Source organism: Panicum virgatum, chromosome 8K, assembly GCF_016808335.1.
Source record: "Panicum virgatum strain AP13 chromosome 8K, P.virgatum_v5, whole genome shotgun sequence".
In the NCBI taxonomy this organism is placed as follows: Eukaryota; Viridiplantae; Streptophyta; class Magnoliopsida; order Poales; family Poaceae; genus Panicum; species Panicum virgatum.
The window spans coordinates 43,943,173-43,955,765 of NC_053143.1; the positions used below are offsets into that span (position 1 = coordinate 43,943,173).

Consider the following 12,593-nt stretch of genomic DNA (forward strand, 5'->3'; position numbering starts at 1 on the left):
GTTGTTAGCCAAAATTTTATCATAGAGCTCCGCCCTAGGTCCTTTTCTGAGCTGGCTTCGCCACTGGTCCAGGAGACTCGGCCGACCGCCGCCCGCGACTCACCCAGCCGCTCGCCACCAATGTTCATAGTACAAGTCTGACGAAACAAAGGGATTGCTTATTATATATTAATTTTTGTATGTAGATGGCACACCACCCGCGCTACCCTCTCCTGGAGATGCATTACGATGAGCGACACCGTGGCAAGATACAAGAAGAGCGTACGCAGGTGAATTTGTGTTTGTTTTTATTTTTGTGAAGTCATTAATTTGATTTTAGTTGATTATAAAGTTCATTGATATTTTTGTAGGTTTTGAAGCCTCTACGCCCCCGCCTTCACAAGCCTATGCGGTGGGATGATAGGTATGCACCGTACCTAAAACGGGCTGGATTCCTCCTGTTGGCGTGGCTAGTCAAGGAGGGACTCCCCGGTATGGACAATGCAGCTTTAACAGCTCTGGTGGACCGGTGGAGGCCTGAGACACACACATTCCACCTTCCCAGCGGTGAGATGTCAATTACACTCCAAGATGTGGCAATGCTATTTGGGCTTCGTATAGATGGTAGAGCCGTAACTGGTAGCATCTGTCCAAATGGATGGAGAGAAAGAGTGGAGCTGTTGTTTGGAGTGCACCCACCCGAACCACCGGAAGACACGAAGGATAAGAGGCCTACGGGAGTGACCTCAGCTTGGTTGACGCAACATTTTGGTACACCACCTGGAGCGGATGCTAATGGCGGGACGGTTGCTAGGTTCGCTCGGGCATGGCTATGGCATTTGATCGCCGGGTTTCTATTTCCTGATTCGAGCGGGAACACAATCTCATGGATGTGGCTAGAACTAATTGGTCAAGACTGGGACAATATTGCCACTTTCAGCTGGGGGAACACAACACTTGGGTGGTTGTACCGTCAGCTGTGTGATGCTTGTAGGCGGAGCAAAGATAGTGCAAATCTTGGTGGTTGTGCTTACCTATTGCAACTGTGGATGTGGGAGCGCCTTCCTGTTGGCCGGCCGGAGCGTTATGCTCATGGAGTAAGTATTTTATTTGTTCATTACTTTTGCATTGTTGTTGTTAGGTTTGGGTAATCTTCAAATATCGCTAATGTCATTATTTATTGTTATATCTAAGGTTACGCCATTATACGAGGGAGAGGCTGTGGCTACAGTGGGTTGGTTATGGAACAATATTGGTACCGTGCAGGGTAATCCAGGAAGGCGGTACATAGACTACAGCAATGCCCTTGATTGCCTAAATGCTGCACACGTAAGTCTATAACCACCTCGTCTACCGCAATTCGTGTAATATATCGTCCTCAATTTGTTGTAATCATATTGAACATGTCGTATTAGGTTGAATGGCAACCATACAATCGCATGGAGGTGCAAAACATGAATCTTAGTCCGCAATGCATGAGGGATAATGAATACTGGCGCTCAGTTTGCCCTCTTATTTGCTATTACATTGTTGAGTACCACCTTCCAAATCGGGTGATGCGCCAATTTGGAATACTTCAGTCTTGTCCGCCTGAGTATATTAATACTAGCCATGAGTTGCACGGGTATGGTTATTTATTTTCTACAATCTCATTCTATGGAAAATATTTGCATGTTTTGCAATTATATTAATTCTTGCATACATTATATATAGAACTGATCGATGGAAGCAGCAGGGTGCCACAAACTGGGAGGAGAAGCACCTTGCATATGTGAATGCTTGGAATGGTCGAGGCAACAACATAGTTTATGGTGGCCCTGTTCACCGTGAGGCCCAGTTCAATATATATTTGGACTGGTTGAAGAAAAACACACGGCTAAAGCTCAAGGCTGCATTGGACGATACCCACATCGAGGATCTACCTTCGGACCCCGAAGATGTCTTTGCCGAATATGATGCTCACACGAGAATGGGTATGCAGCCCGAGCGAGGACCCTTTGAAGACTACATTGTAAGTTGTAGTGCACAACACCTGAAAATATTGCAATGTCCTACATCTTTATGACCTAACTTGTTAAGTAGTTTGTAGAATTTTTATGGTATAATAACTTGTACGACCTATGCATTTGCAGGGGCAGCAACTTAGTCGTTTTGATAACGAGGCGGGACAAGCGTTGAGGGTGCCAATAGGATCACCGGATGAGGCCACCGTGCTGAGGGGATTCTTACAGGTAGAATATGTACAATTCCCTCTAATATGTCTAATGAATTTAGTTTTCAGTTCTCAATGACTAGTGTCTTTCGAATTCTGTGCTGAAATGCAATGTAGAGGTTTAGACGGGGTTGCCGAAAAATGGCATTCAAACTGAACTGCAAAGCGGGACAAGGACAACCAGCGGCCGATGATGGTGAACCTTCTGGGTCACACCATCGCGGTACAAGAAGCACGAGTACTTCATTGGGCACCTTATCTACAGGTGGGACATTAGCAATGTTATTTCCATTTCTACTACTTTATGCTTGTTTTTACTTACATATATGTTAAACAATTCTCTCTAATAGGAGGATGTCGCAGCCGATCCGGTGCTCTCAGTATTGGAACCCCTCGTAGGAGGGGCAAGGAGAGACCCCCTCAAGACATCGTCAGTGAGGAGTCTGAGGAGACATCAAGCTCAGATGGTGAAGATCCTGACTACAGCCACGATGAGATTGGCTTCTCACAGATTCCGGATGCTCCAGAGCCCACGCAAGATACTCCACGACCAAAGAGGCGGACAAGGGCACGGGCACGGGATCACACTGATGTCGGGAGCGCTAACGTCCTAGCAACTAAGCCGGGCCGCCCTCGTCGTCCCAAGAAACCTTTCACCCCACATGCGTCCCATGACTAGCATGGTACTAGGTATGTTTGAACAAGGCTTGGTAGCCTCCACAACCATGTTGGGTACGAGTGAAGTATGAGTAGATGTAGATGGAACTATGTAACTTAGATGGAAACATGTTGGCTAACATCGATGTACTGTTGAATCAAATGTTGCCTAAATTTAGTTTGTCACTGGACCTCTTGTATTAGTGTGGTTGATATCTTTTGCTTGTGACCTCCGATATGAACAACTTTGGTGAGGATGCTTCTATTTTGCTATTGTGGCTGGATGCTTGGGTCATCGAGGAGTCGCGCCATTTTAGTTGCAACTTCTATTGTGGAATGTTGTAAGATTATCAGCAGATTTTATTCTGGACATGTTCATCCATTTGGTAGCGTGGCTGTTTGGCTGTTTATTCTGGATAGTCACTTTGGTGGTTTATTTTGAAAAACAAAAGTGACAATGAATTAGAGTATGTGTTTATGTTATTTCTGTGTTAATGAATGTGAAATATTTCACTACTCGAGGAGTCGCGCCATTTTACTTGGCGTGACAATTTGGCACAAAATATGCCCACGGCAGATCTGGTCAGTGGTTGCGTGTGGCGTGACTCTTCACTGAGTCGCGCCGAGTAGCGTGGTGGGACTCAGTAAAGAGTCGCGCCACGGACAGCCATCGACCAGTTTTGCCTTAGGCCAAAATGGCACCAACTAGTCACGCCAAGTTCCACGGCGCGACTTTGTTAAGAGTCGCGCCACGTGGGGTGGCGTGACTCAGTAAAGAGTCGCGCCACGCACACCCATCGACCAGTTTTGCCGGGGGCCAAAATGGCACCAACTAGTCACGCTAAATTACACGGCGTGACTATGTTACGAGTCGTGCCACGTTGTGTGGCGTGACTCGTTAAAGAGTCGCGCCACACACAGACATCGACCAGTTTTGCTGTGGGCCAAAATGGCACCAACTAGTCACGCCAAATTACATGGCGGGACTGCGTTGAGTCACGCCACGTGGTGTGGCGTGACTCGTTAAAGAGTCGCAGACATCAACCAGTTTTGCTGTGGGCCAAAATGGCACCAACTAGTCACGCCAAATTCTACGGGCCAAGAAACTTGCGGGACCAGTTGAATGGTCGCGCCACGAGGCTTGGCGGGACTCAGCAAAGAGTCGCACCGCACACACCCGTCGACCAAAAGGGCTAGTTTTCGCAAATTTAGATCAGTACGAGTTATTTATAAAATATTAGATTGAAAAGGATTAAAATAAAAAAATCAAAGTGATGGCACTCGGCACCCAGATTTGCCGAGTGTTTTGGCCAAAACACTCGGCAAAGGACCTGTTTGCCGAGTGTTTTAGCCAAAACACTCGGCAAAGCTGTCTAAAATTCAATTTTATTTTTGTTTTTAGTTTCAGCTCCTGCAAATCAAACACCTCACATATCACACATATCGCTCAAATATCACATATATCACATAAATGTCTCAAATATCACATATATCACCAAACAAGTCCACATATCACACATATAGTACACAGATATCATCACATGTCCATAAATCAAACCAAGTCCACCACCAAGCTCACAAGTATCACCAAACAAGTCCATAACAAATCACATACTCTGTAGTATGCAAACCGATACTCTAGATGTACATGCATACAGATCAGGCAACACAAATCCATCTCACAAGACCTTTCCAGCAATTACATCGATATAAGATCCGGCAAAGCATCTTGCTGGCTACCGCGACCTTGGCTTCCTCCTTCCAGCTGGCTACCGTGACCACTACTTCCTCCTTCCCTTGGAGTATTGCCATAGTAGTTGATGGTGACGACGGGGTTGTCGTGGTTGGTGCTGGAGAAGCAGCTGACATGGGTCGCACAGTTGCTACAGGGCAGGCACCCACCTAACCAGCTAATCATCTTGGAGAACTTCTTCCGTAATGTCATAGGATTTGGTGAGAACTTTGATATTTGAATGGCTCCACCAAAGCAAACACAGACAAATTTCACATGTGGATCTGGGTTTGCTGATGTTGTTGTAGGTAGAATGCGATGATTAGAAATGCATGTACAGATCTGGGGTACCGGATTCGCCCGATGTGGAGGAGGTGGTGGAGGCCTCCCCGCGGTCTTGGATTTGGAGGCTCCTGGGAGGGGGAAAAGCTGAGGCCGCATACCAGAATAACTGAGTGGTCAGACAAGGATAACTGAATCCCAAGAACAAAATAACTGAGTTGGGAGAATAACTGGCACAAATTAATTATTGGAGTTGTGTATAATCGAACTGCATGACAGTTTTAAAATAAATGGAACTGCATGACAGTTTTAAAAAAAAATGGAACTGTATGTAGAAGCCAAATTTCTAAGCAATCCTATTAGGTAAAGCACCTGTACACTTGAAAAATGTGAAATTAAATACTGAAGCCTGCTGTTGTATTCCACTTGTTTGTTTCACCCCCTTTCTTCTGAATCAGTGTGCTATGAAGTCTAAATATGTGGTTTTGTTTGTGGAAGCAAGTTCAGTGATTCAGTATCACCTTGCTTACTGCTTGTGGGACTATATAGTCATTTCTATCTTCTTAATTTGTTGCCGTATTTTATCCTCCTCGTATCTGTAATAACAATTTCTAATATATCTCGATTCAGATATTAGTCATTTTATTTGTTTTGCATTTACCCTGTAAATCTTCCATCTTGGATCTGGACTTTTGTTTGCCTAGCTGTGCTAGATGGCATATGAATGCTTAAATATACGACTTTACAGCTATATTGTGTCATGGGCTTCCTACGGTGCTTGAATGTGTCTTTGTGGCGCTTTGACTTTGTCCTTGTTATGCAATTATTTAGTAATTGAAATCATAAAATAAATTTAGTTCAGAAAATAATGGGGAGAGAGATTGATGTGCACCGCGGATGGTGGCGCGGCAGTACGAGAGCCTGGGCCTGGCGGCACTGGACCTCCTCGCGGGATGGCATGGCAGGAGGGGCTGCGGATGGCGCCGGAGGTCAGGCGTAAGAGACGGCGGCAGGCGGCTCTCCAGCAGGTCAGGACGGGCGACGCAGGACCTCCTCGCGCAGGCTCCAGCAGCGACGGCGGGAGGCGCGGGACCTCCAGCAGGGGCGGCTCCTGCAGGTCGATGGCGCTGCGCGCCACACAGTAGCAACGGGGCGGGGCCGGGCCGATGCGCAGGGGCGGCGGCAGTACTGAATATTTTTGACACCTCAAATCATAAACTAGTAGCACATAATCGAGTACCGATAACACAAATTGTTCATAATCTGAAATGGTTTGACATATATATAATAGTGTACTAAATGATCAATATATCAAAGTAGGAATGCATGAAATAAATAGAGGATAAAATTGTAAAACAACTAATAGCATTGATAAGGATGCTTACAAATTATAAGATTATTACAATACAAGCAATCAAATTTCATAAATTGATACGCAGCATTGCAACAACCTTTTCTACAACTAGAACCATCACCTACATACCTAGCAATTCTGCAATCGACACGCAGCGCCGCTCCCTGGTCGCCGGACCTGGACGCCTGCTGCCCCGCTGGCCGCCCGCCAGCCTGCGCTGCTACGGAGTTGCGCTGTGCCTAGCCGGGCGCCGCTCGCCGAGCAGGGCAGAAGGGAGGCAGGGAGTAGGCGGTCGCTCTCGCTCCTTGCGCGCCCTGCCTGCGCGGTTGCCCCACTCGGCTCCTGCGCGCCCTGCACCCCTGCCCTTGCCTCTGCCGGTGTGTGCAGGTGTGCGGTGTGCTGCACCGCCGCCAGTCCTGGCCGCCGCCACCACCGCCTCTCAGCTGCTCAATGGCTTGCCGCCACTAGGGTTGGGATGGGAGCGGCGGGCGAGCGGCACTCACGAATTGGGGGGAGAGATCGATATAGGAGGGTGAGCGAGTGAGCGAGTGAGCGAGAGAGTGAGGCAGAGGAGTAATAATGTCGAGGAAGTTCGCCGTGTGTCCGATCTAGGACACACGGCAAAGATTCTTTGCCGTGTGCCACAGATCTTGGCACACGGCAAACATATGCCACGTGGCGCTATGTTTGCCGTGTGCCTCCATGTGGCACACGGTATAGATGTAAATTCGCCGTGTGCCTAACGGAGGCACACGACAAAATTTAACGGCGTTGCTCGATTGTGATGCTCTGGCCACGTGGACCTATCTTTTCCGTGTGCCGACCTGAGGCACACGACAAAGATTCATTTTGCCGTGTGCCAAGGTTAGGGCGCACGGCGAAGCCTCCTTCCGCCGTGGGCTTTAATTTGGCAGTGTGTTCTGTATTTGGCCAACGACAAAGGCTATCTTCGCCGTGTGCCCGATGGTTTGCGCACGGCGAACTATTAGGCACACGGCGAATTACCGGTTTCCGGTAGTGAATGGTGTCAAATTTTCTCAAAAATTCGTTCATTTAGTATAGTTTGCGGGGATTTGAAGTTAAACAAAAAAAAACGTGCATACAAAAGTATACAAATACAATGTAAAAGTAGTACAAAAGAGGATTAGAGGGTTCATTTAGACTAAAATATGTTATACAAACATTTATTTAGTATACTTTGCGGGCATTTGAATTTAAACAAAAAATTTTTGAATTTGACCGGTTACCAGTCAAACCGACCGGTATACCGGCCAAACCGGCCGGTATACCGGTCAAACCGGTCGGTTCCCAAATGCGCCGGACGATTTGAATTTGCACTGGGATTTGACCGGTTTCTACCGGTTTCCGGTGAAATCGGTCCGGTTTACCGGAATCGAAGTGCTCCGGTTTGGCGTGTCCGGTTGGGAAAAAAAACCCTGGCCATGACCTGCCTCTAGAAATCAATTTTTAGAAAATAAAAAATTAGAAAAAGCTTGAAAATAGCAAAAGAAAAAAGAAACAAATATCCCAGCACACTTGCGTAAACTGGGGTTCGAACCGCTTACCTAAAGCCTCACGCGAACCCTCCTCTCCACCACACTACACAGTCACTTCTGGCTTTATGACATATGCTATTCTTTTACATTAATTCTGAAATCAATTTGTAGGGGTGGGTGATGCCATCACCCGCCCCATAGAATTTTTTAGGGGCGGGTGATCAGGTGACGCCATCACCCACCCCTAGAAATTAAATGGTGGTCATTTCCAGGGGCAGGTGATGGCTACACCCACCCCTAAAAATGTATTTTCAGGGTCGGGTGATGGCGTCACCCGCTCCTCAAAATGATCTCCATTTCTAGGGATAGGTGATGCCATCATCCGCCCCTAGAAATGTATTTTCATGGGGCGGGTCAACTGCTACAGTAGTTCGGCTGCCTTTGTAGGAGTGGGTTACCATTTGACCCGTGTTTGGAAAAAAAGTGGAACGTTCACACAAATCCTTCTTGTAGTAGTGTGTCACGATGCCATACGCAACCTTGCAAGCGTGGCCGGGATGACGTGAACATCGTGCTCTCCGGCCCAAAACCTATTCCCTTGAGAGTGACCTGTTTGCGCTGAGACCAGTTCCGTGGCCAAAAGTTTATGTCCAAGGTAGGTCGGGCTGAGGTGAAAATACATGCTCATGGATCATTAGAAAATTACGGGCCGAATAATGAACATTATTTAGTTGTCTATTATGCTGAAACGGTAGGCGCAACCTCTAATCCAGGATCATGTTGTGTAACTTAGTATTGTATATTATAATTGGCCGAATATTTAGTCAACATATACATCACCATATGCTTCATTCCTCTCAGCATACTTTGTGGCGTGATAAAAAAAATATGGATTTGCTGCCAATGAATTAAAGGGTGAAACATCTATTATTCTTCATACTAATGAAATAATGCTCCTTATTGTTCAATGGCATAAGGATTTTTGGGTGTGTCGATGCATGAAAGTTCATAAATAATGTTGTATATATTGCTACTATCATAAAAATTGAGGCATACACATAACACATGGTTTAGCATGGGCTTATTTACACTACTTTAAAATTTGGGTATCTAAAATTAAATAACTAGACGAATTAAGTCCCTAGCCACTAGTGATGTTAAATTTGAAAACATGGGGTGATGCATGGAACATGGGCTTGTCTGCTCCGTGCACTTGCTTTGGCCTTTACTACGACACTTCGCCGGCCAGTCGGAAAGCGACAGCTCTCGGTCTAAACTAAACAGTGTCCAACGATGGCTCATTACACACTAACAACGTGCAAACAAATGTCCATTTCATTGAGAGAAATTTGATACCTTAGCAGGTAGGTATGGCAAGTTTCTAGATGCCCTCAGCAAAACCCTGGAGCTCGAATAACCTCGTAAATTAAACGTGCTGGGCTGACGTGAGTATGCAATGCCATGCATACTAGCTACCTGCTCTCCGTCCAAAAAATTATTAGTGACGCTCCTGAAAAGCGGGGCTCTTTTGTGTTCTTCAACATTGTGTGTTTTTTAGAGGTGATGTCTTGTATTTTCGTTCTCTGCTTCATCAATAATACAAACATATGAATTGTCTTATGCCATTCATTTGAAAAAAGCACATTAATCTATTACTTTAATAGGGGAGTATTAAAAGAAGTCACCATGTTTGTCTAGAGGGTCTAGAAATCCCCCCATTAATCTAAAAAAAGAGAAGAATTTACACCGCTGGATTTTATGAAGATCTAACAGTCTAAACTAACTTAAGAGTCAATATCAAATATGATTAATAAATAGCTCATTTCAGAATTAAAAATTTAAGAAAACTTAGGATACGATCAAAGAGTCCATACCGAGTACGACTAGTAAACAGATAAATTTGGAATTCGAAAAATAAGGAAACTCAAGAGTACATATATATCAAATACAATTAATAAGTAGCTAATTTAAGAGCTAAAAGATTACAAAAATTAGGAAATGACCAAGGAGTCCATACCAAGTACGATTAGTAAATAGATAAATTTGCGATGAGCTATTGATCTGCGTTTAGTAAAAACTCTACAAAAATTAAAGATTAATTAGACAACACTTAATTTTTGCAAAGCATAATTAGGTAACAAGGGAAGTATAACCGGTAGACATCAGATGTGTCTAGCCACAACCTCATCAGACAGTGATAAGAAATTGATGAAGATGTGGATTGACTGCATTATACTATTTAAAAAAAATAAACAAACTTATAACATATATTATAGAAGCCGTAGTCTTATAGAAAGGCGACCCCAAAAGAGGAGCCAATTAAAAACCAAGTCCAAACAGTCAGACACACGTGAACACCTCCACGCATCGCAGAAGCGTGACCTCAAATGAATCCACATGCAAGCTGTGAAACACCATTGTCACCACCGTGAAGCTCGCCGGTGAAGGCCACCAAAGGCACCGGCATCCAAAGTAGCCCATAATGATGCTTGGAGCCAATGCGGAGAAGCCTGCGATGAGGCTCGAAGAGGAAGAAGATCCCTTTGATGAAGATCAATGCCTCCGACCCAAGGATGCAAACAAAAGCGGCGCCAGCTAGTAGAAAAGCATAGTCCTCAAATTCAAGGGAAGGCTTGCAACACAATAAACAACAGAGATCCATAGGGACCTGGAGAGAAAAAAAAGCTCAAAACTGCTTCAACTGAAAAGGCAGCAGGGGAAGAGTTGAAGCACACCAGAATCACAGTAAGGACCGCACAAATTCACTCCTCCGAAGAACATAAGCAAATCCGCAACACGAGCTAGCAAGCAGATCTACGGTGACTCTAACCAAAATAAAAACTAAAACAAGCAGATTCAGGTAGAAACCTAGAAGCAAGAGAAGGAGGGCGAAAAGAGGAAGGAGGGAGAAGGAGGAAATGGAAGTAGAAGTGGAGGACGACAACCACGGGACCGAGAAAACAGAAGAGATGGCACTACTACAAAAAATTATTTACCACGACCTTTTTTAAACACCTCCGAGGCGAGCAGAAATTTTAACCACCTCGGTAAATGGTTGACATTAACTGAGGCAGTTAAAAAAACCGCCTCCCAAAACTGCCTCACTTTTCATTAACCGAGGCGGTTAAAATTGATTAATATAGATTAACCGAGGTGGGCACACTAAAAGGCCTGCCGCGGAAAATGCCGAGGCCCAAACAAGACTGTTAACAGGCTTCCATATATATAGCTGAGTTAGGGTTTCTCTGTTGTTTCTCTCTTTCTCTCAGATCCCCGCATGCGCCGCCTGCTTTCCTCCCCTCAGAGCCGTCCGCACCGGCCGCGCCAGCCGCTCCCCATCGCGGGCCCGACTCGCCATCGCCGTCTGCGGGAGCGCCTCGCCATCGTCATCCTCAGGCCCACCTCACTGTCTTCGTCCATGGGCCTGCCTAGTCGTGCCCCGCCGCGGTCCCGCCTGGCCACGCCATCAGCTCCCCGTCGCGGGCCTGCCTGGCCACCCCGGCGCTTCCTACGCGGTTCCTACAGGCTCACCATGGTCGACGACGCAGTTTTGGTTCGAGGAGAGACACAGACACGGCGGGCGAGGTCCGTGACGGCGGCGGTGTTTCCCTCATCCGGATCCGGCGCCCTCCTCCCTCCGTCGACGTGTTGTCCCTCCCGGCGGCCCGGCGCGTCGAGTCGGGGTGGGCATTCGGTTCTAACCGAACCGATCGGTTTGGTTCCTCAGTTCTTTTGACAATTTGGTTCCTAGAAAACAGGAACCGATCGGTTCTTTTTAGATGTAGGAACCGAAAATTTTTGGTTTCGGTTCTTTTGGTTCAGTTCTGGTTCTAACCGAGGTAACCGATATTTTTCAGGATGCAGTGGGAAGGAGAAGGGGAGAAGAAGTGGTCGTGGGAGCTTGGCCGCCTATGTCGGTCGGTTGTGAGCGCGGGCCGGAGTTGGGGGCGCCGCCCGGCTGGAGTTGGAGTCACTGGGCGGCCGGAGTTGGGGGTACCGGCCGGAGACGATGGTGCGAGCTAGAGTCAGGGTCATTGGCTGGAGTCGGGGGCGCGCTGGCGCGGGATGCAGTCAGTGGAGTGGGACGGAGTCAGAGCCTCGGAGGCACCGGCCTGAGTTGGGGGTGCCGGCGCGGGATGTAGTCGGGGGCTGGCGGCGCGGATGGTGCTGCTGTGCTCGGCGTCGGCGACCGGCGGGCGCTGGGCAGGGCATTGGTGGGCGCTGGCTGAGCGCTGGGTGCCGGCGGCCGGGGGGCGCGGTTCTGAGGCTATGGTCGCCGGTTGCACCTCGCGCGGATGACGGAGGCAGGACTCGGGCTCCGGTGCTCGGGTGAGACAGGCGGTCTGCGCCTCTGCTGTCAGGGGCGGCGGCTGGGAGTGGGAGTGGTCTGTGGGAGGCTGGGAGCTGCGGGGTGGGTGTAGGGTTTGGCAGTTGGACTGGTGCTTCATGGGCTGAATATTTTCCATTCTCAGTTTCCTCCAGTTAACCGAGAATCAAACCGAATTAACCGAGTAAATTCGGTTCCTAGGAAATAGGAACCGAACCAGGAACCGAATTTTTCGGTTTTGGTTCCTTCGGTTCTGGTTTTTGGATCTTTCGGTTCGGTTCTTGGTTCTCGGTTAAATTTGCCCAGCCCGAGCGTCGAGGAGTGCCCCATGGTTGTCAGATCCGCCGCTGGACGCCGGATCCGCCGTGGGGGCCAGATCTGGCTAGCAGCGGGCGGATTCGGTGAGCGGGCGGCCTCCTCCAGCGAGCAGACGCGACGGCGCTGCGGATCCGGAGAGCGGTGGTGCGGCCTGTGGATGGGCTCGCTGGGCCTATCCATTGGGTTTTTCTTTCTTTTAATTTTTTAATTTGATTTACAGAGGCGGGCAGGAAACC

General features: G+C 47.6%; 1 protein-coding gene across 1 annotated transcript in view; it reads left to right on the forward strand.

Annotated features, from left to right (window-relative positions):
• Nucleotides 1-228: 228 nt before the first annotated feature.
• The window catches only part of LOC120645794 (serine/threonine-protein phosphatase 7 long form homolog), a 37,956-nt gene continuing 25,591 nt past the window's right edge, over nucleotides 229-12,593 (forward strand). The window contains exons 1-6 of the mRNA XM_039922533.1: nucleotides 229-261; nucleotides 351-1,076; nucleotides 1,174-1,308; nucleotides 1,395-1,603; nucleotides 1,693-1,990; nucleotides 2,112-2,210. Of these exons, the coding sequence (XP_039778467.1) occupies nucleotides 229-261; nucleotides 351-1,076; nucleotides 1,174-1,308; nucleotides 1,395-1,603; nucleotides 1,693-1,990; nucleotides 2,112-2,210 (1,500 nt within the window). The remainder of the gene's footprint in view (nucleotides 262-350; nucleotides 1,077-1,173; nucleotides 1,309-1,394; nucleotides 1,604-1,692; nucleotides 1,991-2,111; nucleotides 2,211-12,593) is intronic.